The sequence below is a fragment of the Acipenser ruthenus genome, unplaced genomic scaffold (assembly GCF_902713425.1).
Source record: "Acipenser ruthenus unplaced genomic scaffold, fAciRut3.2 maternal haplotype, whole genome shotgun sequence".
In the NCBI taxonomy this organism is placed as follows: Eukaryota; Metazoa; Chordata; class Actinopteri; order Acipenseriformes; family Acipenseridae; genus Acipenser; species Acipenser ruthenus.
In genome coordinates this window covers 36,610-62,500 of record NW_026708210.1, presented here as the reverse complement: position 1 = coordinate 62,500, position 25,891 = coordinate 36,610, and the positions used below count along the sequence as shown (strand labels likewise).

At 48.1% G+C, this 25,891-nt stretch overlaps 3 protein-coding genes across 5 annotated transcripts in view; 1 reads left to right on the top strand and 2 right to left on the bottom strand.

Annotated features, from left to right (window-relative positions):
- The window catches only part of LOC117967954 (ceramide-1-phosphate transfer protein-like), a 9,937-nt gene extending 258 nt beyond the window's left edge, over positions 1-9,679 (bottom strand). The window contains exons 1-8 of one of the 3 annotated variants that reach the window (XM_059020319.1): positions 8,732-9,679; positions 7,585-7,687; positions 7,063-7,234; positions 6,243-6,358; positions 2,332-5,627; positions 1,834-1,907; positions 1,368-1,543; positions 1-1,153 (exon numbers count right to left, since the gene is read on the bottom strand). The exon at positions 1-1,153 is cut by the window's left edge and continues 258 nt beyond it. In XM_059020319.1, coding sequence (XP_058876302.1) covers positions 604-1,153; positions 1,368-1,543; positions 1,834-1,907; positions 2,332-2,434 — 903 coding nt within the window. In that variant the 5' untranslated portion in view covers positions 2,435-5,627; positions 6,243-6,358; positions 7,063-7,234; positions 7,585-7,687; positions 8,732-9,679 and the 3' untranslated portion in view covers positions 1-603. Of the gene's footprint in view, positions 1,154-1,367; positions 1,544-1,833; positions 1,908-2,331; positions 5,628-6,242; positions 6,359-7,062; positions 7,235-7,584; positions 7,688-8,445; positions 8,603-8,731 lie in introns of those variants that run through there. The other 2 variants (XM_059020321.1, XM_059020320.1) reach the window with 2 other exon arrangements.
- Positions 9,680-11,972: 2,293 nt separating this feature from the next.
- On the top strand, positions 11,973-20,050 carry LOC117404560 (acetylcholine receptor subunit gamma). The gene is made up of 12 exons (XM_059020326.1): positions 11,973-12,177; positions 13,033-13,172; positions 13,470-13,514; positions 14,390-14,499; positions 15,149-15,304; positions 15,814-15,917; positions 16,541-16,741; positions 17,617-17,731; positions 17,968-18,082; positions 18,562-18,769; positions 18,973-19,106; positions 19,835-20,050. Exons 1-12 carry the CDS (start codon positions 12,117-12,119, stop codon positions 20,000-20,002), a joined length of 1,557 nt encoding a protein of 518 aa, XP_058876309.1. The 5' UTR covers positions 11,973-12,116; the 3' UTR covers positions 20,003-20,050.
- A 1,079-nt stretch (positions 20,051-21,129) lies between these two features.
- On the bottom strand, positions 21,130-25,440 carry LOC117967973 (eukaryotic translation initiation factor 4E type 2-like). The gene is made up of 8 exons (XM_059020324.1): positions 25,422-25,440; positions 24,602-24,697; positions 23,751-23,850; positions 23,302-23,436; positions 22,663-22,767; positions 22,119-22,271; positions 21,654-21,790; positions 21,130-21,276 (listed from the first exon to the last, which is right to left on the bottom strand). The coding sequence occupies exons 2-8, from the start codon at positions 24,616-24,618 to the stop codon at positions 21,237-21,239; spliced, it is 687 nt and encodes a 228-aa protein (XP_058876307.1). The 5' UTR covers positions 24,619-24,697; positions 25,422-25,440; the 3' UTR covers positions 21,130-21,236.
- Positions 25,441-25,891: the final 451 nt, after the last annotated feature.

Below are 25,891 nucleotides of genomic sequence, written 5' to 3'. Positions count from 1 at the left end.
CTTACAGTTGACATTCAAAAAAAATATATATTGTAATAAATTTTAGGGGTTTTACACAGATTCTAGCAAGATGGATCTTTCCTATTTCCAAAGAACTAAGTTTGGTATCATTTCTGCTTGTGCCTGGTTTCATGAACTCAGGCTCCTTACATGAAAGATCATTTGTGTTTTTATAAAAGATTTCTCATTGAAACATTAATTTTCTTTTTCAATTAAGTCTTACGATATTTCTAAATTCTGCAGCATTTGCTGTTATAGTTATGGATCCACAACCTGCACAAGCAGACACTAAACCAATGGCACGATATGAAAATCGCTCCTCTGATAAATATTTGACTTTGCCAGCTCGAGCTACAGGTGGCTCTGTTTCCTCCATTGGTGTCCTGTCGGTGCTTCGTTAACCACGCTGCCATTGAGAATGGGGGCTCCAGAGCACATGAAGGGTCAGGAGGTGACATACGTGACAATTCAACAAAATTGTCTCCTCCTTTTGAAGGGCTGAGAGTTAGCAGTTAAGATTTTGCAGATAGGGTGTCTGAAACAAAATATTGAGGAGATACCAGCCATGAGCTTGGGGGTAGGGGGGGGAATAGGACCTGGAGGTTAGGGCAAGTCCAGCATGCCGTTCTCCTGGTACGCCTCCTGTGTGATGTTATAAACCCGTGTGATAGCCAGGACTGTCCTCTCAAGGAGCTGCCGCCCCTCCCTCTCCCTCTCCCCCTTCTCCTCCTCCCCCTCCTCCCCACACACGATCCTGAAGAACTCCGCCCTGTCTGGCAGCGCCACGAGAGCCACACCCACGGCCTGCCGGAGCAGCCAGCTATGGTAAGGCGCCAGCGCCTGGTTGTACGCCACGCTGCACAGCGCCCCCATGCTGTCCTCTGCGGAACTGCGTTCCACGGCGCGCAGGAACAGCTGCAGCCAGTGCAGGGAGCGGTGCAGCCTCAGCAGAGTGCGACAGCCGGAGAGGGACTGCCGACGGAAATCCACCAGCCCCGCCCGCAGCTCGTGAGCCATCATGGAGCGCAAGGTCCGATAGGGGTCCCCCTTCTCCGTCGCAGGGGCTCCACGACGCAGATCCCGCACCAGCCCCAGCTTACCCTTCACCTCCTGAGAGATGAAACCGATCACTGTCCCCAAAGCCTCCAGGAACCTGCGGGAGGAGGTGGGGAGAAAGGGGTTTAGTAATTTTTTAAAAATATTTATTTTCTTTGAGCTAGGAGGTAGGGGCTAGGGAAAGGGAACTAGGGGGTAGGAGCTAGGGGTAGTGGCTAGGAGATAGGGGCCAGGGGGTAGGGAATGGGTACTAGAAGATAGGGGCTAGGGGTGGGGTCTCCAGGGGTCACTGTGTGTAAAAGCTCCCTCACTTGACCAGCTCATCCCAGCCCTCCAGGTAGCGGTCCAGCAGTATCTCCCGCTCTACGGTCACCGCGGAGTTAAACGCTGTCAGCACCCGGTGGATCTGGAAGTCCCGCCCCCGGCACAGCCTGCTGTGCTCCGTGCTCTCCACAGCGCCCTCTGCTGGCCTGGAGCTGACATCACCCTGCAAAGCAGTTCAGTGTTATCGTTCTGAAGTATTCAGCAGACATTTTTATGCAAAGCGACTTGCAGAGATTAGGGGGTGAACTATGCATCACAACTGCTGCTGCAGAGTCACTTACACGGGGAACCCTATTAATAAAGGGAGACCCCCCACACCTGACCTCAGCACCTCGTTACTGGTTCCTCAGCTGATGCGCTATCCTTGCACTATTGCACTGCTAATATGTCGCCTGGGATAAAGGAGTCTGCTAAATAATAATAATAACAATACTACAAGGAAGCTCTCCTCACCCCAGGCTCCCCAGAAATGTGATTCCTGAGGCAGGGTCCCCCGATAGCTCTGCAATCCCACCGGTGTGATTCTGCTGTCAGAAACGAGAAGAGAGACACACTGATGAGCCGGGATATTTATCGGAGAGAGAAAAACGTGCTAATGACAACTTGAAAATATTATTATTATATAGCTGGCGCCTTTATCCAAGGCGACTTACAGAAATCAGGGTGTGTAAACTACCTACAACACGTCTCACCCGAAAGACGGAGCACAAGGAGGTGAAGTGACTTGCTCAGGGTCACACAGTGAGTCAGTGGCTGAGGTGAGATTTGAACCGGGGACCTCCTGGTTACAAGCCCTTTTTTTAACCACTGGACCACACAGCTTCCTAATAATGAGCAGCTTTTGAGAACTGAATAATTTAGCAAATTTAGCCAATAATAATAATAATAATAATAATAATAATAATAATAATAATAATGATGATGATGATGATGATGAAGGTTCGTACTCACGCAATCTGAGGCTTGCCAGGTAGAGTAGAAGAGCGAACACAGCCACCGGGATGAAGAATTTATAAAACCGCGCTGACCCCATTGCTTTACCGACCGTCTTCATTTAAAAAAAAAAACAACAAAACACACTTCTTTTTTCTTCCGTTTTTCCAGGACAGTTACCGCGTGAAACAAACGGCGAGAACTCTGGTTTCAACCGCTACACGCAACCCGACATACTTCATAACAGCGGACACGGATTTGAAATCCTATTGCAGTGTCTGTGCGTCTGTGCGTCTGTGCGTCTGTCCTAACGCTGGTGATTTGCATTAAGAAAACAAATCGAACCTACCAAATAATCTGACATTCATCCCTAAGTTTCACCTATTGTCATTTTTTTTGGAGAGTTTTTAAATTTTAAGTTTCAGATTTTTGCTTAGCTGAGGCGTTCTCTCTCTCTCTCTCTCTCTCTCTCTCTCATTTCGTAACCCACGTTTGCTGACTGGGTTTGTTTTTTGTAGATAAGGCAAAGATTTATCAAACAGTGCAAGGTGAGGTTCAGTCTGACCTCTTACGTGTAGGGCTACCTGCCATAACACTGTCAATAGGGTGTACCTGCCATAACACTGTCAATAAGGTGTACCTGCCATAACACTGTCAATAGGATATACCTGCCATAACACTGTCAATAGGGTGTACCTGCCATAACACTGTCAGTAGAGTGCACCTGCCATAACACTGTCAATAGGATATACCTGCCATAACACTGTCAATAGTGTGTACCTGCCAAAACAGTGTCAATAGGGCATACCTGCCATAACACTGTCAATAGGGTGTACCTGCCATAACACTGTCAGTAGAGTGCACCTGCCATAACACTGTCAATAGGATATACCTGCCATAACACTGTCAATAAGGTGTACCTGCCAAAACACTGTCAATAGGGTGTACCTGCCATAAAACTGTCAATAGGGTGTCAGTCAGTCAGTATTCTGTCTCAGGACCCTGTCTGCTGCAGAGATGAAGAAAGACCACACTAAAGAAAGGAACACAAGTCACTGAACTTTATTAACCAGGACGACAAGGATACACAAATAAAACCATACCAACATGAGACAACACACAAAAAAAACATTGCTAATATAGAGAGAGACGCTGGCTGCTAGTGCTGAGAGCTGAGGAGGGACTGGGAGGGAGGGAAGCAGTGTGGCTCTAGTGGAGCTGAGGAGGGACTGGGAGGGAGGGAGGCAGTGTGGCTCTAGTGGAGCTGAGGAGGGACTGGGAGGGAGGGAAGCAGTGTGGCTCTAGTGGAGCTGAGGAGGGACTGGGAGGGAGGGAAGCAGTGTGGCACTAGTGGAGTTGAGGAGGGACTGGGAGGGAGGGAGGCAGTGTGGCTCTAGTGGAGCTGAGGAGGGACTGGGAGGGAGGGAGGCAGTGTGGCTCTAGTGGAGCCGAGGAGGGACTGGGAGGGAGGGAGGCAGTGTGGCTCTAGTGGAGCTGAGGAGGGACTGGGAGGGAGGCAGTGTGGCTCTAGTGGAGCTGAGGAGGGACTGGGAGGGAGGGAGGCAGTGTGGCTCTAGTAGAGCCGAGGAGGGACTGGGAGGAAGGGAGAGAAGCTGTGCATCTGATTACTGGAATCAGAGACGTGTCACTTTGACTGGGAAAGGCAAAACGTTCCTGTAATCAGCTTTTACTGCCACCAGCCAGCCAGCAATCTGCTGTGTGGAGTGGAAAGGTCGATGGCTGGTGACTCATTAATCTGACAAGCTGCGGTAAAGCCAGAGGGTGAAGCGCTGGTGTTAACATGATTGGTATTTGTTGATAGGCTTGGGTCTTATTAGCAGATAAAATACCAGAATAGGCGTGTGTGATTGAAATACTGATAAAACAAAAAAAAAACAACTGTTTCCTTCTTTCCTTCCCCTTTCCTTCAATTTATTTCATTCTTCTTTTAGCCTTCCCTCTATTCTTTCTCTTCATCCCCCCTTCCTTTTATTCTTCCCTTTTATTTACTTTCTTTCATTCTTCCCTTCGTTATTCTCTTTCCTTCTTTTTAAATTATTTTTCTTCCCTACTTTTTCTTTTTTATTCTGTTTTTCTTGAGAACTAAATTCACTTACACTGTACGCTGGCTACTGTACAAACACGGCAGAGTGCTAGAGACACACACACACACACACACACACACACAGACACACACAGACAGACACGCAGAGACAGACACAGACAGACGCAGACAGACACACACACACAGAGACACACACGTAGAGACAGACACACACAGACACAGACACAGACACACACACACACCACACAGAGACACTCACTCACAGACAGACAGAGACAGACACACACACACACACACTCACAGACAGACAGACAGTGACACTCAGACACACACACACACACTTTTGACAACGGTTTTGAAGGTTTTGGCGAAACCCCTGAAGGGTCTGTTTCAATGATCGCCTCCCTGAAAATGTTCAACCCTGATTTCACTGTGTCGGTACTGTGCGTATTAATCACGTTCAGAATTCTCTCAACAAATCACTTCTGAGGGACCCCCGCCTGGGTTACTATTACAGGAAGAATTAAAACACAGCTCTGGGATGCTAGATCCTTAAAACAGACCCTGCCTCTGAACTATTAAACACTTGGCTGACGTTTGAAGTCTTCCCATCTAACTGTACTGAGCTATATAATTAGAATCAAGAGGAGAGGTGACTAAACGAGCTATCGAGAGAGAGAGAGAGAGAGAGAGAGAGAGAGAGAGAGAGAGAGAGAGAGAGAGAGAGAGAAGGTTGTGATCTGTTCTTTTCTAGATCCTGTTTGTCAAATTTATAACAGCATCATTTTTCTCAAGGATGGAAATGAGACTCCTGTCGCAGAGCGGTTTGATCCAGTCCTGTTTTCACTGTGAGTTTAATAATCAGACACACCTGAGCTTGTTACCTAGACACACTGGGGCTGATCAAGCTGGTAGTAAAACCTGGAATGGATCACACTGCTGTGCAGTGGGAGTCTTCCTTCCATCCCAGTCTCTCAGCTTTATTTTTTCAGTGCGTCCCAGAGTCCAGTAAAGCGCAGTAATTCACAGTACACATCGATTAGGCTGCTGGCATGGCTGTTAGAGGCAGATTGGTTTTGCTGGGAGTTGGCACGGGCTGCGGTTGGCCTCTCGCACCCCCGAATCGGGAGGTCACAGTTCACAGAGGGGTCGCCGCTGTCGCTGATTGGCTGTGTGGCAGCGTGGAGCAGCGTTCCGATTGGCTGGCTGTGCCGACCAATCAGAGTTACTCCGAGTTCAGGCGATGGCCCTGGTCAACCACAACAGAGGGGAGGAAGAGAGAGAGAGAGAGAGAGAGAGAGAGAGAGAGAGAAAGAGAGAGAGAGTTAGTTATCTAGGAATATCTATCGCGCTAGGGACAAAAGTTTTGCATTACCTAGAATTTTAGGATTGAGAAATTTAAAAAACGATATGAACATAATTTAGATCTTTTACTGAACATCATGATGTAATAAAATTTAAAAAATTAAAAACTAGCAGAGGGAAGCCCCATTACAGCAGTATTTCATGTCAGATACAAAATGTCACCTTTTTTGACAGTTTTGACGTTAAGTACCTCGGAAAATTACAAAGCGCTGGTGTGTGATTTAATATGTTAATAAGGTAACATTATTCAACAGCTTTCATTCGACTTCATGAAGCAGAATCAGTCGATTCTGTAACAGAGGGTGATGCAAAACTTTTGGCCAGAGCGGTCTGTATAAATATAAATCTAAATATTAATGTCAGAACAAAATGCTTGTAAACATTATAAAGAAAAAAAAAAAACTGTAAGTGCAAATCTGATTAAAATTGGCCAAACTTTGCTGGGCGTCCAGTACACTGGAGCCCGGACAGCGTCACGCGCTTGGGGAGAGGGACTGACCGCTCTGCCTCGTCCGGAGAACACTGTGGTCATCCCGGTACTCCTGGGAACGCGTCTCAGCTGCTTCCCAGTCTTCAACTCGGACAACAGCTCCGGACTGGAGAGAGAAAGGGGGGCTGCAAACACACAGGCATGCTTACACTACAGATACACACAAACACTACAGATACACACAAACACACAGGCACGCTTACACTACAGATACACACAAACACTACAGATACACACAAACACACATATATATTATATATAGCTCTCTCAAATCAATAAATGTATTTTTATATAGTGCCTTTCATTATATATCTGTTTTTTTGTATTCAGACGATGAAGGACTTGTAGTCCGAAACGTCCTGATAATTGATTTGTAATCAATTATTCTACCTTTTTAAGTACCTGAAATATCAGCAGTTTTCCTTTCTCAAACTTATACACACACACACACACACACACACACACAGATATACACAGCTATGGCTAAAAGTTTTGAATCATCGAGAATTTAAGGATGGAGACATGATTAAAAAAAAAAATTAAATATGAGTAATTTAGATCTTTTATTTAACATTGTGCAATCAAAGAAACTGCAAAATTATACTCTGAAAAAGACTACCGGATGGTTTTCAGAGGGGGCTGTCGCACATACAAAAAAAAAAAAAAAAAAAATAATAATAATAATAATAATAATAATAATAATAATAATAATAATAAAATCTAAAAAGGTTTGGCACCCGCTGTGGTCAGCCGCAGTTCACACAGACGTTCAGTGCGTTACTGTCATACAGTGCAGTAGTATAGCTACAGTCACACAGTGCAGCCGTACCCTCTGTGCTTTGTCGCAGCTCTGCGGAGGTCCTGCGCTCCTTCAGGGGTCCGGTCTGAGTGGGGGTCCCGCTGGGCTCGCTGTACTCCACGCAGGGGGTGGGAGGCAGAACCAGCGACACAGGCTTTCCAGGAGGGGCGCTCTGCGAGACTGGAGAAGAGGGGATTCCCACCTATGGGCAGCAGTGTGGAGTAGTGGTTAGGGCTCTGGACTCTTAACCGGAGGGTCGTGGGTTCAAACCCAGGTGGGGGGACACTGCTGTTGTACCCTTGAGCAAGGTACTTTACCTAGATTGCTCCAGTAAAAACCCAACTGTATAAATGGGCAATTGTATGTAAAAATAATGTGATATCTTGTAACAATTGTAAGTTGCACTGGATAAGGGCATCTGCTAATAAATAAATAATAATAATAATAATAATAATAATAATAATAATAATAGACACACAGAGTGTCACACACAGAGAGCGTCAGACACACACACACAAAATAACCCCACCATGCAACTGCAGCTGGACTTACCTTGGCACCTTCCATTACTGAGAGGGCTTTTTTTTTTTTCTTCCTTTTACAGAACTACTCTTTAGTCGTCAGAAAGACAGAATAATCTTTTTTTTTTCCACTGCTGTGAACACACAAGCACAAGGCAATGACGGGGTTTTAAAAAAAAAATTAAAAAAACATGATGACAGCTTCTGCTTTTCCTCATAACTGTTCTAACAAAATGTACAGCAACTGGACAATCTGTACCCGACATGCCGTGACCCCTGGGCCTTCATCACAGTTTGTTTTTAATAATTCATGCGGGTTTCTTGGAGAACTTAACGATAAAGCATAGGGACGCATTGTAAAGCACAGAGAGGTCTGGTAAAACATAGGGAAGCATTGTAAAGCACAGAGAGGTGTGGTAAAGCATAGGGAAGCATTGTAAAGCACAGAGAGGTGTGGTAAAGCATAGGGAAGCATTGTAAAGCACAGAGAGGTCTGGTAAAGCATAGGGAAGCATTGTAAAGCACAGAGAGGTCTGGTAAAGCATAGGGAAGCATTGTAAAGCACAGAGAGGTCTGGTAAAGCATAGGGAAGCATTGTAAAGCACAGAGAGGTCTGGTAAAGCATAGGGAAGCATTGTAAAGCACAGAGAGGTGTGGTAAAGCATAGGGAAGCATTGTAAAGCACAGAGAGGTCTGGTAAAGCATAGGGAAGCATTGTAAAGCACAGAGAGGTCTGGTAAAGCATAGGAAAGCATTGCAACGCTTATATAGAACAGCAAATATGGAAAATACACAGTAGGCTACCCAATACAAAGCGTTCGCTATTGAATATTTCATATACGATAATGTATTTAATTTAAATAATAATAAGTCATATCGTGTAAACGCCAACCTGTTGCAGTGACTCGGATGTCATTATACGAATTTATACAGCAGTCCCATTTCTGGCCTTCATTTTAAGAAACCTCACTCGTAAAACACAGCAATTCAATATGAATTTCATTGAACTGAGGGTTTTAAAATCGCACTCCTCTTCAAATAAAAACAACTAAACATCGATTCGGGTTCAGGTTAGGTATAATCTGCTGCTTTGCTTTGCTCATCTAGTTTCGACAGAGGCTTTTACAAAAAAAAAAAAAAAAACAAAAAACTCACTATAAATATTGAAATAGACTTACCACGTCCGCCTCTCGATCCGTCCAAAGTAAATACCAAAAAAAAAAAAAAAAAAAGGACGCCTAAACAAACACAGTAAACTAAATTAACGCCGCCAGTAGCAGTATAGCTGTGCGTGTGTGACCACAGTTACCTTTCAATTATATAAATAACAAAAAATCAGGACACGAAAAGCCCTTTGAATTGGCATATTTGTAGATTAATTATTTACTCTGAACAAGCGCAGAAACACAACACAGGTACAGAGATCGTTGCCCTTAGCAACGCCCATCATTACCACGTACTGCGAGCAAGAAAAAATAAACAAGGCCGCGGTTATAATAATAATAATAATAATAGTAATAATAATATAAGTTAGTTGGTATATATAATTGTATGTATTTGTCTATGCCAAAACAGCTACTGTTTTTCGAAAATAAAAAAGCCGTATTGTTCTACAAAATCAATCTTTACGAAGTTATACCTGAAGTAGACAATGTTTACCTCGTCAACGTCTTTTTTTTAATTTTTTAATTTTTTTTAAACCGTTCTATCCGCTGTCATTTTTTGCTAAACGGCGTTTTTTTTTATTTTTAAAACACAAACCTAGGTACATTTCTGTTTCCGGTTGTGTTTTTTTTTTTTTTCCCCTGGTTACTATAGCAACCAGCAGAAGCTAATATACTGGTGTCCGTTTCGCACCTAATTAAATTCAAATTGGGTTACAAATTAACCAAATAATTGAAGTTAGAGGCTCCTCGCAACGTTTTTAGTAACGTTTTAGCAAGTCTCGCTCTTGAAATGAACCCCCCTCCCCCCGAAAAAAATCATGAAATGTTAATAAAATATTCTAATGCAGCGGTTTTGAACCCCGGTCCGGGGGACCCCTTGTTGTGTCTGCTGGTTTTCAATCAAACTGACCTCTCAATTACTGAACTAGACCCTTAATTGAACTGATAATTATCTTAATTAAGCCTTTTTTTTTAAATTTGCTCTCAGCTTCTAAACAGTTGAGGAGATTTCAACTTAACTGTGAGATGTTATAAATAACTTGAAATCTTTAGGAGCTGAGAACAATTAAAAAGGCCTAATTAAGATAATTATCAGTTCAATTAAGGGTGTGGTTAAGTAATTGTGAGCAGGATTGAGAACCACTGGCGTAATGAAATCAACTTTATCAACAGGAGAGGGGTTGATGGTCCGAGCAGTACGATTACCACTGCACCCCCCGTCCCCCTCCCAGTCCCCATCCCAGTATGAAGGGACGTTATATTTTCCCATCTCCCCCATTAAAACCCTGTTTGTCACATTGTAAGGGAATTCCAGCTTCTCCTGTATTACTGTTCCGTCGTTGGTATAGCCCGCTGTGATATTTAATGTAGAGTTAATGTTTAGTTTAATAACAGCAAGGGCCGGTTTTTCAAAACTTGTAATCTGGGGGGAAAAAAAAAAAAAAAAAAGATCTGGATTTTTGTAACCCTAGATTTTGTGATCGAGATATAGGCTATATTTAAAAAAACAACAAAAAAAAACACGATGGCGTCATCGCGGTTACTTGTAATCTGGATAAATGTAATCCAGCAGCGACATTGTCTGAGCCAGGTAAGAGATCACAGAATCTACTGTTACAAAAATCCGGATTCTCCAGCAGCAGCATAGCTGTGCGTGTGTGCTGATGTGACTCCCACCTGTCATGCGGCCCCGGCGTGGGCTCTATAGACAGGGAGAATTTGAGGGGGGGAAGGAGGGGGGGGGGCAAAATAAATCATATTACATGCCGGTTAACCCCTTCCATTCCGCGCGATTCTATTAAAGGGGCAATCACCGAGGCTATTATTATTATTATTATTATTATTATTATTATTATTATTATTATTATTATTATTATTATTATTATTATTGTATCAGTAGTATTATCACTAACATCAGTTGTTGTTGATGGGGCAGCAGTGTGGAGTAGTGGTCAGGGCTCTGGACTCTTGACCGGAGGGTCGTGGGTTCAATCCCAGGTGGGGGGGACACTGCTGTTGTACCCTTGAGCAAGATACTTTACCTAGATTGCTCCAGTAAAAACCCAACCGTATAAATGGGTAATTGTATGTAAAAATAATGTGATATCTGTATAATGTGAAATAATGTATAATGTGTTATCTTGTAACAATTGTAAGTCGCCCTGGATAAGGGCGTCTGCTAAGAAATAAATAATAATAATGCTATTAATATTATTTTAACACTACTATGACTCTTTGGATGTCTCTCCCAGCTTCAGTGCGTGACGCTGCCACCGTCGCTCGCTTCAAATCAGCTCTCAAGACCCGCCTGTTCTCTCTCGCTTTCCATGCTCTTTAAGTCTGATATCTGTTATTAGCTGCTGTGTCTCTGCTGCTGTTTCACGTATGATGCATTTTTCACTGTATTGTATTAGGCTTGTTTTTTGTTGTATATCATGTATGATGCATTTCTCTGTATTTAAAGTATTATGGATTTTCTTGTATCTCGTAAAGCTCTATGTGACGGTGGTCCGTTATGAAAGGCGCTATAGAAAATAAAGACTGATTCATATTAGTGTAGCGATGTCGGTTAACCCAGGCAGGCGCATCACGCGGGGCGAGGCAATCCACACACAGGCGGAGGACGGACTCGAACCCGGGACCTCTCGCACTAAAGCATAGCGCCGATACCGCTGTACGAAAGAGCCGCCCCCTGTGCACGCTGGAATCATCATCATCATCATCATCATCATCATCATCATCATCATCATCATCATCATCATCATCATCATCATCATCATCATCATCATCATCATCATCATCATCATCATCATCATCATCATCATCATCATCATCATCATGATGATGATGTCCCAAGGGGCAGCAGTGTGGCGTAGTGGTCAGGGCTCTGGACTCTTGACCGGAGGGTCGTGGGTTCAATCCCAGGTGGGGGGACACTGCTGCTGTACCCTTGAGCAAGGTACTTTACCTAGATTGCGCCAGTAAAAACCCAACTGTATAAATGGGTAATTGTATGTAAAAATAATGTGATATCTTGTAACAATTGTAAGTCGCCCTGGATAAGGGTGTCGGCTAAGAAATAAATAATAATAATAATAATAATAATAATAATAATAATAATAATAATAATAATTAGTCACAAGGGGACCGCCCTGTTACTTTAAGAGAAAGTTCATAGCTCTCAGCAGCTGTCATGAAATCGGAGAAAGCGGCGCTGACAGCTGCGAGGAAGCGACTGATCCAGGAGAAGGGTTCAGAAACACTGCGGCCGAGGGATGCAATCGCGCCCCGCTAACCCCCAGAGCTAAAATAAACCCCACCGGCTCCCGAAATACACCACGGATGTGATCTGTGTCCTGAAATACGCCGCGTCCGAGTCTGGGTCTGTGGCACGAACATGAAGAATTTAATCGGGCTGTTTTCCTTGATTTTATTCTGCTGCACCGCTGAATTAAACGGTGAGTAAAAAAAAATTAAAAATTAAGTTCACCAAATAATGATCCGACCGTCTGCTCACCGTACCACACAAAACCACAGAGCGGTAACTTACTAACGCAGGGCCATTTCCAAAGCACACGCAAAACCGCAGGAAATATCAAAGAGACGTTGTGTTTATGTAACATTTTATAATAATAATTTACCACACCTCTCTGTGCTTTACAATGCTTCCCTATGCTTTACCAGACCTCTCTGTGCTTTACAATGCTTCCCTATGCTTTACCAGACCTCTCTGTGCTTTACAATGCTTCCCTATGCTTTACCACACCTCTCTGTGCTTTACAATGCTTCCCTATGCTTTACCAGACCTCTCTGTGCTTTACAATGCTTCCCTGTGCTTTACCAGACCTCTCTGTGCTTTACAATGCTTCCCTATGCTTTACCAGACCTCTCTGTGCTTTACAATGCTTCCCTATGATTTACCAGACCTCTCTGTGCTTTACAATGCTTCCCTATGCTTTACCACACCTCTCTGTGCTTTACAATGCTTCCCTATGCTTTACCAGACCTCTCTGTGCTTTACAATGCTTCCCTATGCTTTACCAGACCTCTCTGTGCTTTACAATGCTTCCCTATGCTTTACCAGACCTCTCTGTGCTTTACAATGCTTCCCTATGCTTTACCAGACCTCTCTGTGCTTTACAATGCTTCCCTATGCTTTACCAGACCTCTCTGTGCTTTACAATGCTTCCCTATGCTTTACCAGACCTCTCTGTGCTTTACAATGCTTCCCTATGCTTTACCAGACCTCTCTGTGCTTCACAATGCTTGCCTGTGCTTCAGTGTGGGACTCAGCTCTCCTCTCTCCTCTCCAGCGGTTCCCAATCAGAATCAGGAGTTGAAGCTGATTCAGGACCTCCTGAAGGGATACAACAAGAACACGCGGCCGGCCGAGGGGCCAGAGGATGTGGTGGGGGTGCAGGTCAAACTGATCCTGACCAACCTCATCTCATTGGTGAGAGAGAGGGGGAGGGGGAGGGGGAGGGGGGGAGAGGGAGGGGGGGGAGAGGGAGGGGGGAGGGGGGGAGAGAGAGAGGGGGGGGAGAAAGAGAGAGAGGAGGGGAGGGGAGAGAGAGGGGAGAGGGGGCAGAGGGAGGGGAGGGGGGAGAGAGTGTGTTTGTCTCTCAGTGTGTGTGTGTGTGTTGTGAGTGTGTCTCTGTGTGTGTGTGTTGTGTGTGTGTATGTTGTGTGTGTGTGTTGTGTGTGTATCAATGTAAACACATAAAAACACAGCATTTCAATTTCTCTGCAGAATGAAAAAGAGGAGACTCTGACGACCAACGTGTGGATCGAGATTGTGAGTTCACTGTGCTGTATTACACGGTGCTGTGCTGTATTACACTGTGCTGTATTACACGGTGCTGTGCTGTATTACACTGTGCTGTATTACACAGTGCTGTGCTGTATTACACTGTGCTGTATTACACGGTGCTGTGCTGTATTACACTGTGCTGTATTACACAGTGCTGTGCTGTATTACACTGTGCTGTGCTGTATTACACAGTGCTGTGCTGTATTACACAGTGCTGTATTACACAGTGCTGTGCTGTATTACACTGTGCTGTATTACATGGTGCTGTGCTGTATTACACAGTGCTGTATTACACAGTGCTGTGCTGTATTACACTGTGCTGTATTACACAGTGCTGTGCTGTATTACACAGTGCTGTATTACACAGTGCTGTGCTGTATTACACAGTGCTGTATTACACGGTGCTGTGCTGTATTACACAGTGCTGTATTACACTGTGCTGTGCTGTATTACACAGTGCTGTATTACACAGTGCTGTGCTGTATTACACTGTGCTGTATTACACTGTGCTGTGCTGTATTACACGGTGCTGTGCTGTATTACACTGTGCTGTATTACACGGTGCTGTGCTGTATTACACAGTGCTGTGCTGCATTACACTGTGCTGTGCTGTATTACACAGTGCTGTGCTGTATTACACTGTGCTGTATTACACTGTGCTGTTACTGCGGGGGGCTCTGGTCAGGGGTGTGAAAGGGTCTTGTCTCTGGTTCTGTACCCGCTCATCGCCGCTCTCTGGTCAGGGGTGTGAAAGGGTCTTGTCTCTGGTTCTGTACCCGCTCATCGCCGCTCTCTGGTCAGGGGTGTGAAAGGGTCTTGTCTCTGGTTCTGTACCCGCTCATCGCCGCTCTCTGTTGCAGCAATGGAGTGACTATCGCCTGTCGTGGAACACATCGGAACACGAGGGGATTTCCATCATCCGAATTCCCTCTAATATGGTGTGGCTTCCGGACATCGTGCTGGAGAACAAGTGAGACCCACAACCCCACACGACCCAACCCTGCACACACAGACACACACAGACACACACACACACGCACACACACACACACACACACACGCACACACAAAGACACACAGACACACTCAGACACACAGACACACTCAGACACACAGACAGACACACACACACATGCGCACACACACACAGACACACACGCACACACACACACACACAGACACACTCAGACACACAGACACACTCAGACACACAGACAGACACACACACACATGCGCACACACACACAGACACACACATACACACACACACACACACACGCACACACACACACACACAGACACACTCAGACACACAGACACACTCAGACACACAGACAGACACACACACACATGCGCACACACACACAGACACACACATACACACACACACACACACACGCACACACACACAGACACACACATACACACACACACAGACACACACTCACAGACACACGCACACACACGCACACACACACACACACACACACACACAGACGCACAGAGACGCACACACACTCACAGACACACACACAGAGACGCACACACACAGACACACACACAGGCACACACACACTCTGCTTGTTAACCCCCTCCCTCCCGCTCTCTGTCCCTGGCAGTGTCGATGGCAAGTTCGACGTGGCATACTACGCCAACGTGCTGATCTACCCCGACGGCAGCGTGTACTGGCTCCCCCCGGCCATCTACCGCAGCGCCTGCTCTGTGGAGGTCACCTACTTCCCCTTCGACTGGCAGAACTGCACCCTGCTGTTCAGGTACGAGCGCGCGCCCTTCCAACCACTCCCCAAACCCCCTCCGCGCACAAACCACAGCAGTGAGGGACTGAGGAAAGAAAATACAGAGCACACCGTCTCCTGGGATCAGCCAGCAGAGTCAAGCAGACCAGCGTTTGGGCTCCAGTGCCTTCATCAGCGTTATTGAAAGTAAACTGAGTCAAGCAGACCAGCGTTTGGGCTCTAGTGCCTTCATCAGTGTTACTGAAACTAAACTGAGTCAAGCAGACCAGCGTTTGGGCTCCAGTGCCTTCATCAGCGTTATTGAAACTAAACTGAGTCAAGCAGACCAGCGTTTGGGCTCCAGTGCCTTCATCAGCGTTATTGAAACTAAACTGAGTCGAGCAGACCAGCGTTTGGGCTCTAGTGCCTTCATCAGTGTTATTGAAACTAAACTGAGTCAAGCAGACCAGCGTTTGGGCTCCAGTGCCTTCATCAGTGTTATTGTAACGCTGGTGAAGGCTCTAGTTTCCCCTCTCCCTCCCTCTCAGGTCTCAGACCTACAGCGGCAATGAGATTGACATTCAGCTGGCTGTGGACGGAGACACGGGGAAGCCAATCGAGTGGGTGGACATTGACCCCGAGGCCTTCACAGGTCAGTCTGTCAGTCTGAGTCACTCTGTCTGTCTGTCAGTCTGAGTCACTCTGTCTGTCTGTCTGTCAGTCTGAGTCACTGTGTCAGTGTGTCTGAGTTTGTCTGTCTCTGTGTGTCAGTGTGCTATCTGTCTGTCTGTCTGTGTGAGGTGCTGTCAGTCTGTCCCTGTGTGTGTGTGTGTGTGTGTGTGTTTCTGTGTGTGTTTATATCCGTCTAGCAGAACCAAGTGTGTGCCCCATGGTTTATGCTTATGATAATTTTTCCTTCTGTTATGTCCTCCCCTTCTCCCCCCCTCACCTCTCCTCTATCTTCCCTCTCCCCCTACCTTTCCCCTCCTTTTCCCCCCTCCCCTATCTCCCCTCTCCTCTCCCCCCTCTCCCCTGTCTCTTCTCTCCTCTCCTCTCTCCCCCCTCCTGTCTCCTCTCTCCCCCCTCTCCCCTCCTGTCTCCTCTCTCCCCCCCCTCCCCCTCCCCCTCTCTCTCCACTCCCCCTCTCCCCTCCTGTCTCCTCTCTCCCCCCTCTCCCCTCCTGTCTCCTCTCTCCCCCCTCCCCCCTCCTGTCTCCTCTCTCCCCCCTCTCCCCTCCTGTCTCCTCTCCCCCCCTCCCCCTCCCCCTCTCTCTAGAGAACGGCGAGTGGGCGATCAAGCACCGCCCTGCGAAGCTTGTGATTAACCCTCGCTACACCCCCGATGACCTGGAGTACCAGGAGGTGCACTTCAACCTGATCATCCAGAGGAAGCCGCTGTTCTACATCATCAACATCATCGTGCCCTGCGTGCTCATCTCCTCACTCGCTGTGCTGGCGTACTTCCTGCCAGCCCAGGGTACGGCTCGCGGCGCACTACCACTATCATTATTACTATTATTATTATTACTATTATTACTATTACTATTATTATTATTATTACTATTACTATTATTATTATTATTATTACTATTACTATTATTACTATTACTATTATTATTATTACTATTACTATTATTATTATTACTATTACTATTATTATTAAAACACCACAGTGCAGAAAATGACATTGCAGATAAGAGCAGTTAGAAATCAGTAGAAAACAAGATAAAAAAATGAGGACTCGCTCACCCGCCCCAGCACTGTCAATGAGGACTCGCTCACCCCGCCCCAGCACTGTCAATGAGGACTCGCTCACCCGCCTCAGCACCGTCAATGAGGACTCGCACACCCGCCCCAGCGCTGTCAATGAGGACTCGCACACCCACCCCAGCACTGTCAATGAGGACTCGCTCACCCGCCCCAGCGCTGTCAATGAGGACTCGCACACCCGCCCCAGCACTGTCAATGAGGACTCGCACACCCGCCCCAGCACTGTCAATGAGGACTCGCTCACCCGCCTCAGCACCGTCAATGAGGACTCGCTCACCCGCCCCAGCACTGTCAATGAGGACTCACATACCCACCATAGCCCTGCTAGTAGGGTATAGTGTAGAGGTTACCTGCCATAGCACTGTCAATAGGGTGCGTAGAGTCGCTGGCTCAACCTGTGTGTGTTTTGACTCCTCGCTCCCTGGTTTTGACTCCTCGCTCCCTGGTTTTGACTCCTCGTTCCCTGGTTTTGACTCCTCGCTCCCTGGTTTTGACTCCTCGCTCCCTGGTTTTGACTCCTCGTTCCCTGGTTTTGACTCCTCGCTCCCTGGTTTTGACTCCCCGCTCCCCCTCTCGTTGCAGCCGGGGGTCAGAAGCTCACGGTGTCGATCTCGGTGCTGCTCGCTCAGACTGTGTTCCTCTTCCTGATCGGACAGAAGGTTCCGGAAACATCCCTGTCTGTCCCGCTGATCGGAAAGTAAGAGTGCCCGCCTCTCCCATTACTCCCCTCTCACTTCATTCTCCTCTCTCTCTTTCACTCTCCTCTCCCCTCTCCCCTCTCCCCTCTCCCCTCATTCTCTCCACTCTCCCCTCACTCCCTCTTCCTCTCTCTCTCCCCCTCATTCTCTCGACTCTCCTCTCTCTCTCACTCACCCCCCTCCCTCTCTCTCTCTCCCTCCTCATTCTCTCCTCCCTCTCTCTCTCTCTCCGCAGGTACCTGATCTTCGTCATGTTTGCGACGACGCTCATTGTCACAAACTGTGTGATCGTGCTGAACATCTCCCTGCGCAGCCCGAGCACGCACAGCATGTCCCGCACCATCCGACACGTGAGCAACACGCATACAACACGCACAGCATGTCCCGCACCATCCGACACGTGAGCAACACGCAGGCCTGCATACACACAGCTCCTGAATCTAGAACTGCTTGGTAAACAGTGCTGTGCTGCTGGTTTCCTGTCACGACACAAACATTACAGACCTCTGTGATGATACGACATGTCATGTAAAGAAAGCTTCAGGATTCGCTGTTTACCCCCCCCCCCCGTCTCCTTCTCTCCCTCTCTCTCGCCTTCTCTCTCTCACTCTCCCTCTCTCTCTCTGTATCTCCCCTCCTCCTTCTCTTTCTCCCCTCCTCTCTCTCACTCTGTCTCTGTATCTCCCCTCCTCCTCTCACTCCCTCTGTCTCTCTCTGTATCTCCCCTCCTTCTCTCTTACTGTCCCTCTGTCTGTATTTCTCCTCCTCCCTCTCTCCTTCTCTCACTCTCCCTTTCTGTCTCTCCTCCTCTCCTCTCTCTCTCTCTCAGTTGTTTCTTGAGATCCTGCCTCCCTACCTGAGGATGACCATCCCCTCCTCCTCCGAGGAGGACGAATCAGAGCCCTCGCAGCCCGTGAGGAGGCGGAGCTCCTTCGGCATCATGATGAAGGCGGAGGAGTACATCCTGAAGCAGCCGCGCAGCGAGCTGGTGTTCGAGAGGCAGAGGAGCCGACACGGGCTCACCCGGGACCCCTGCGGTAAGAGGGGAGGGGAAGAGGGGAGGGGAGAGGAGAGGAGAGGAGAGCGGGCAGGGGAGAGAAGAGAGGCAGGCACGGGCTAAACTGGGATTACAGGGAGAACTTCGTTGGGACTGGGGGAGCAGAAGGGAGGGGAGAGGATTTTTTTTACAGCAGTTTGTCACTGATTCCCTGTATCTGTGTGTGTGTGTGTCTCCCCCTAGTGGACGGGATCGACGTGGGCATGACCGCTCACCTGTACAGGAGCCTGGCTCACCTGGCCCCCGAGATTAAGGAGTGTGTCGACGCCTGCAACTACATCGCAGAGAGCACCAAGGAGCAGAACGACATCGGAGCGGTGAGTCACAGACCGACCTGTTACAGAGAGTCTCCCACAGTGACAGCACAGCAACATGGGAGAAAGCAGAGGCAAGCATTGCAAAGCACAGAGAGGTCTGGTAACGCATAGGGAAGCATTGTAAAGCACAGAGAGGTGTGGTAAAGCATAGGGAAGCATTGTAAAGCACAGAGAGGTCTGGTAAAGCATAGGGAAGCATTGTAAAGCACAGAGAGGTCTGGTAAAGCATAGGGAAGCATTGTAAAGCACAGAGAGGTCTGGTAAAGCATAGGGAAGCATTGTAAAGCACAGAGAGGTCTGGTAAAGCATAGGGAAGCATTGTAAAGCACAGAGAGGTGTGGTAAAGCATAGGGAAGCATTGTAAAGCACAGAGAGGTCTGGTAAAGCATAGGGAAGCATTGTAAAGCACAGAGAGGTCTGGTAAAGCATAGGGAAGCATTGTGAAGCACAGAGAGGTCTGGTAAAGCATAGGGAAGCATTGTAAAGCACAGAGAGGTCTGGTAAAGCATAGGGAAGCATTGTAAAGCACAGAGAGGTCTGGTAAAGCATAGGGAAGCATTGTAAAGCACAGAGAGGTGTGGTAAAGCACAGGGAAGCATTGTGAAGCATTTAATTTTTGTCTTACTAACACACCCTTCGATCTCACTGTGCATCATAGAAAGCCACTAATCTCATGACAGTGATAATGATAAGAGTGGCCTCCCCTCCCGCTTGCTGTGTGGTTTCAGGAGCAGGAGAGCTGGGTGCTGATCGGGAAGGTGATTGATAAGGTCTGCTTCTGGGCTGCCATCGTGCTCTTCTCCTTCGGCACCATCGGGATATTCCTCATGGGACACTACAACCAGGTTCCGGAATTCCCTTTCCCAGGAGAGACCAAGAAATTCCTGCCCGAGTAACCAGCCAGCCCCCCCCCCCCCCCCCCTCCTTCCCCCCTTTAAAATAATAAAAGAGATTCCAAAATCTTTTTTTTGTTGTTTAGATTTGATTTATTTTCTTTTTTCAAACCTGCTCTGGTGGAAGTCGAACATAATCTCAGCTTTGTCACTCCAGGTTTTACTAGGAGCTTGATTAGCCACAGTGTGTCTAGGTGACAAGATCAGGTGTGTGTCGTTTGGTCTCGTATGTCCCTCCTCAGCTCCACTAGAGCCACACTGCCTCCCTCCCTCCCAGTCCCTCCTCAGCTCCACTAGAGCCACACTGCTTCCCTCCCTCCCAGTCCCTCCTCAGCTCCACTAGAGCCACACTGCTTCCCTCCCTCCCAATCCCTCCTCAGCTCCAATAGACCCACACCGCTTCCCTCCCTCCCAGTCCCTCCTCAGCTCTACTAGAGCCACACTGCCTCCCTCCCTCCCAGTCCCTCCTCAGCTCCACTAGAGCCACACTGCCTCTCCCTCCTCCCAGTCCCTCCTCAGCTCCACTAGAGCCACACTGCTCCCCTCCCTCCCAGTCCCTCCTCAGCTCCACTAGAGCCACACTGCTCCCCTCCCTCCCAGTCCCTCCTCAGCTCCACTAGAGCCACACTGCCTCCCTCCCTCCCAGTCCCTCCTCAGCTCCACTAGAGCCACACTGCCTCCCTCCCTCCCAGTCCCTCCTCAGCTCCACTAGAGCCACACTGCCTCCCTCCCTCCCAGTCCTCCTCAGCTCCACTAGAGCCACACTGCTTCCCTCCCTCCCAGTCCCTCCTCAGCTCCACTAGAGCCACACTGCTTCCCTCCCTCCCAGTCCCTCCTCAGCTCCACTAGAGCCACACTGCCTCCCTCCCTCCCAGTCCCTCCTCAGCTCCACTAGAGCCACACTGCCTCCCTCCCTCCCAGTCCCTCCTCAGCTCCACTAGAGCCACACTGCCTCCCTCCCTCCCAGTCCCTCCTCAGCTCTCTATATATATAAATAAAAAATAAAAAGTGAAATAAAACTACTCAATAACAAAGCAGTAAGCAGTCCCTGTCTAGCTGTGTCGTGGCTTCAGATTTCCGGTCCATTTTCTCTGTGGACTGAGCTGGGCAGAAAGACAGTGTCAAAGAAATTGTGTTGTTTTTTGTTTTAATTTTTATCATGATGATATTTCTGTTTTTAAAAACAGAAAACACAGACAGAGGCAGAGTTTTAGCAATCGTCTTTGTTATTTTTTTTTCAGAGAGCGATCTTGGTGTTCCGGAAACTTGAATTATCCCTGGAGAAAAAAACAAAAAACACAGGACAAGCCAGTCAGTGACACTCGGATCTGAGGGACGGAATGAGACTCCCGCTGCACAGCAGTGTGATCCAGTCCTGGTTTCACTAGGAGTTTAATAATCAGACACACCTGAGCATGTTAGCTAGACACACTGGGGGCTGATCAAGCTGGTAGTAAAACCTGGACTGGATCACACTGCTGTGCAACAGGAGTCTTATTACCTTCTCTGTTCTGTTTCAAATAATTTTATTAGAGATAGATTATATAAATATATACATATATACACACACACACATTATATATTATATACACACACACACACAGTGTGATTGTATTGCTGCAGTGTGCATGTGTGTTTGGGGTGGGGGGCTCACTTGAGGCTGTCGTTGTGTGTCTTGTACTCCATGATGGTGTTGGGGGGCAGGTTCAGGACCCTGCGGAGGGTGTCTCGAATTCGGGACGTGGTCACCTGGTCGTTGGCCGTCTTGTTCCAAATAGATAAAATATCCTCCTGCAAAAAAAAACACAGCGGGAGGTGAGATCGCTGACAGGAAGCAACATTTCAATATTAATAATAATAACAGACTTCATTGAGGGGAGCTCTGAACCCCAGGACTGGGTGCAGCAGCAGCAGCAGCAGCAGCAGGGCTAGTGTGAGTTTGTAACCCTGCTCAAACTCCTGGCTCCTGATCATTTCAATATTAATAATAATAACAGACTTCATTGGGGGGAGCTCTGAACCCCAGGACTGGGTGCAGCAGCAGGGCTGGTGTGTGAGTTTCTCAGCCTGTTCCATGCGGAGGGTGTCCGTGCCAGCACCCTGCTCCCCGGGCTCTCACCTGGAATCTGATGGAGACGACCACTCCACAGATCTCCTCCCCCACCATGAACTGCTCCCCCAGCATGGCCAGGATGATGTTCTCCCAGAACCGCGAGGCCAGGCCCTTTCGCAGCCGGATGATCCACTTCCCTCCGTTCTTATTGGCCTCGTCCTGCAGGAACGAGAAGCAGGGTCCAGAAAACCAGAGGTCAGGGGGGCGATCCCCAAGCCAATCGCCTCCCAGCGATACCTCCCACATGGGAAGCGTCTGGGAGCGATCTCTCTCTCTGCTGTCTCTTACCTCCCACATGGGAAGCGTCTGGGAGCGATCTCTCTCTCTGCTGGTCTCTTACCTCCCACATGGGAAGCGTCTGGGAGCGATCTCTCTCTCTTACCTCCCACATGGGAAGCGTCTGGGAGCGATCTCTCTCTCTTACCTCCCACATGGGAAACGTCTGGGAGCGATCTCTCTCTCTTACCTCCCACATGGAAGCGTCTGGGAGCGATCTCTCTCTCTTACCTCCCACATGGGAAGCGTCTGGGAGCGATCTCCTCTCTCTTACCTCCCACATGGGTTTGATCCCTTCCTTGAAGATGTGGAAGTCACTGTGTCCAGTCAGGTCCCCCGGTCTCACCAGGTGGCTGTAGAACTTCCAGAACTGCTCGACCTGTCGAGAGAACGGGCCAAATCAGAACCGGCACCGAACTCAACGCAAAAAACACTCGCAACACTTATCTCCTTACAACTGCTCTGTGCCCAATATAATACAATACAATACACTGCAATACAATGCAATACACTGCAATACAATACACTGCAATACAATGCAATACAATACACTGCAATGCAATACAATGCAATACAATACACTGCAATGCAATACAATGCAATACAATACACTGCAATGCAATACAATGCAATACACTGCAATGCAATACAATGCAATACACTGCAATTGAAGATGCAAACAAGCAGCCAAAAGCAGATCTCAGTGAGATCCGATCCCCCTCCCCTCCTCCATCCCGTCTGCAATCCCCCTCTCCCCTCCCCTCCCCTCCCCTCCCCTCACCCCTCTCCTCCTCCCCTCCCCTCACCCCTCACCTCCCCTCACCCCCTCACCTCCCCTCACCCCACCCCCTCACCTCCCCTCACCCCACCCCCTCACCCCTCTCCTCTCCTCCCCTCTCCCCCCCGTGTGTACCGAGGCCACGCTGCCGATGTGTTTGATGTTCTGCTCGTAGCTCTGGGTGTTGGCGGGCCGGCTGGGGGTTCGACGGGAGTACCAGAAGGTATAGTTATACTGTAAGGGGTGCTCCCCCGCCCCTGGGGAGGTCGGCTGTAAGGGGAGAGAGAGAGGAACAAAAAAACACCCACAATTCAGCATCAAATCGACAGCCAAAGGGTCAGCATCCCCCCCCTCTATAGAGAATGAACTGATTCTGCTTCACAAAGTCAGATGAAACCTGCTGAACAATGTTAACAGATTGAATCCCACGCCGCTGCGTAGACTGAAAAATGTGACGTTTGGAAATCTAACATGAGATACTGCTGTACTGCTATTACGGCTTCTTTGCGATATCATTTTGTATTTTCCTGGATTATCAGAACATGACGTGAAATAATCCGAGATGTTCAATGAAGCTGACATGCCTTCCTCCGGAAGCTGTTCTGCGCGCTGTCAGAGTCGCACTGATCCATCTCGATCTGCGACGCGGGGTCATCGTGATCCCCGCTGTCATCATCCTTCAGACTGAGGGGGGGGCGGGGAGAGAGGAGAGAGAGGGGGAGAGAGAGGGGGAGGGGCGGGGGGGAGAGATGGGGAGGGAGAGAAAGAGGGAGGAGAGGGGGGAGAGAGAGGGAGGAGGGGGAGAGAGAGAAGATGGGAGAGAGAGAGGGGAGATGGGGAGAGGAAGAGAGGGGGAGAGAGGAGGAGAAGGGGAGAGGGGGAGAGAGAGGGGAGATGGGGAGAGGGGAAGAGAGGAGAGAAGAGTAGAGAGGGGGAGAGGGAGAGAAACAGAGAGGGAGAGAGGGAGAGAGAGGGAGAGAGGGGGAGAGAGAGGAGAGGAGGGAGGATAGAGAGAGGGAGGGGGGAGAGAGAGGAGAGGGGGAGAGAGGGAGGAGAGGGGGAGAGAGAGGAGAGGGGGGAGAAAGGGAAGATGGGGAGAGGAGGGGAGAGAGAGGGAGGAGGGGAGAGGGGGGAGGAGAGAGAGGGAGGAGGGGAGAGGGGGGAGGAGAGAGAGGGGAGGAGGGGAGAGGGAGGAGGGGGAGAGAGGGAGAGAAACAGAGAGGGAGAGAGAGAGGGAGGAGAGGAGGGGAGAGAGAGACAGAGTTAATATACAGACATACACATCTAAACGTTTTTGGTTTTTTTTTCGCCCTGCTCTCCTGTCCCCTCCCCTCACCTCCTTACAGAAACAGAACAAAACAGACCAGCGGCCTTCACAACGTTTTGCCAGCGCGCTATAGTATCTGTGTTGTTTTTGTTGAGTTTTTATACTTACTGGTCAAATTTGTTCATGTTTCGTCGTGCGGTGATGCAGTTACACAGAGCCCGGCGATTCAAGTTTACATCGAGTTGACAGTATTATTAACAGAGTCTTTTAAAAAAAGGGGGGGAATTAATAAATATAAAAAACCTAACCATTAATAATAGTATAAAAAATACATATATATTTAACGAACTCGTAGACTAGTTCTCTTCGGTCACTAAACCCAAACTCCTCGCTGTTACTCGATCAAAAGGGGATTCTGGAGGCGTCCGGGAGGCGGCGAGGGACAAAATGCACGAACACGCTGGCAAACGCGTTTTTTTTCTTTTACAATGCTTCCCTGTGCTTTACCATACCTCTGTGCTTTACAATGCTTCCCTGTGCTTTACCAGACCTCTCTGTGCTTTACAATGCTTCCCTATGCTTTACCAGACCTCTCTGTGCTTTACAATGCTTCCCTATGCTTTACCAGACCTCTCTGTTGTTTACAATGCTTCCCTATGCTTTACCAGACCTCTCTGTGCTTTACAATGCTTCCCTATGCTTTACCAGACCTCTCTGTGCTTTACAATGCTTCCCTGTGCTTTACCATACCTCACTGTGCTTTACAATGATTCCCTATGTTTTACCAGACCTCTCTGTGCTTTACAATGCTACCTATGCTTTACCACACCTCTCTGTGCTTTACAATGCTTCCCTATGCTTTACCACACCTCTCTGTGCTTTACAATGCTTCCCTATGCTTTACCAGACCTCTCTGTGCTTTACAATGCTTCCCTATGCTTTACCACACCTCTCTGTGCTTTACAATGCTTCCTATGCTTTACCAGACCTCTCTGTGCTTTTGTTATGGAAGGACGCTTCTGTAAGGGTCTCTATGGATGCTCGCTGCTCGCTATTGTTATGAAGCTGCGGTTTCTCGGCTCCTAGCAGTGCAGATGTTCCTATTGGCTCGGGGTGGCCACCGGGGGCTCCACTCGCTCTGTATTTAGGTCACACGCTGTTCTTTTTTTTTTTTTTTTAAGATTGTGTAAACAGCTGGCATGGCCATAGGGGAGGGAGAGAGATTCATTTACTAACAAGGGAAGGAAGGAGAGACAGGGAGAGAGAGAGAGAGAGAGAGAGAGAGAGAGAGAGAGAGAGAGAGAGAAAGGGAGAGATTAACTAACTAACAAAGGGATGAAAGAGGGGGAGGAGGAGCAGGAGGGGGTTGTGTGTAATGAAAGCTGCTCACGGGACCTGCTCTGGGGGGGGGGGGGGGGGGGGAAACAGAGCTCAGAACATCGTGTAATTCACGCAGAG

Excerpts from the sequence above, each read along its gene's own strand:
- LOC117404560 (XM_059020326.1), top strand. The coding sequence starts at position 12,117 with ATGAAGAATTTAATCGGGCTGTTTTCCTTGATTTTATTCTGCTGCACC. Across the intron at positions 13,173-13,469 it reads TGACCAACCTCATCTCATTG|AATGAAAAAGAGGAGACTCT; the intron begins GTGAGAGAGAGG and ends ATTTCTCTGCAG. Across the intron at positions 15,918-16,540 it reads TGACCCCGAGGCCTTCACAG|AGAACGGCGAGTGGGCGATC; the intron begins GTCAGTCTGTCA and ends CCCTCTCTCTAG.
- LOC117967973 (XM_059020324.1), bottom strand. Across the intron at positions 22,272-22,662 it reads GGATCAAACCCATGTGGGAG|GACGAGGCCAATAAGAACGG; the intron begins GTAAGAGAGAGG and ends TCGTTCCTGCAG. Across the intron at positions 21,791-22,118 it reads TCGTCTCCATCAGATTCCAG|GAGGATATTTTATCTATTTG; the intron begins GTGAGAGCCCGG and ends TTTTTTTTGCAG.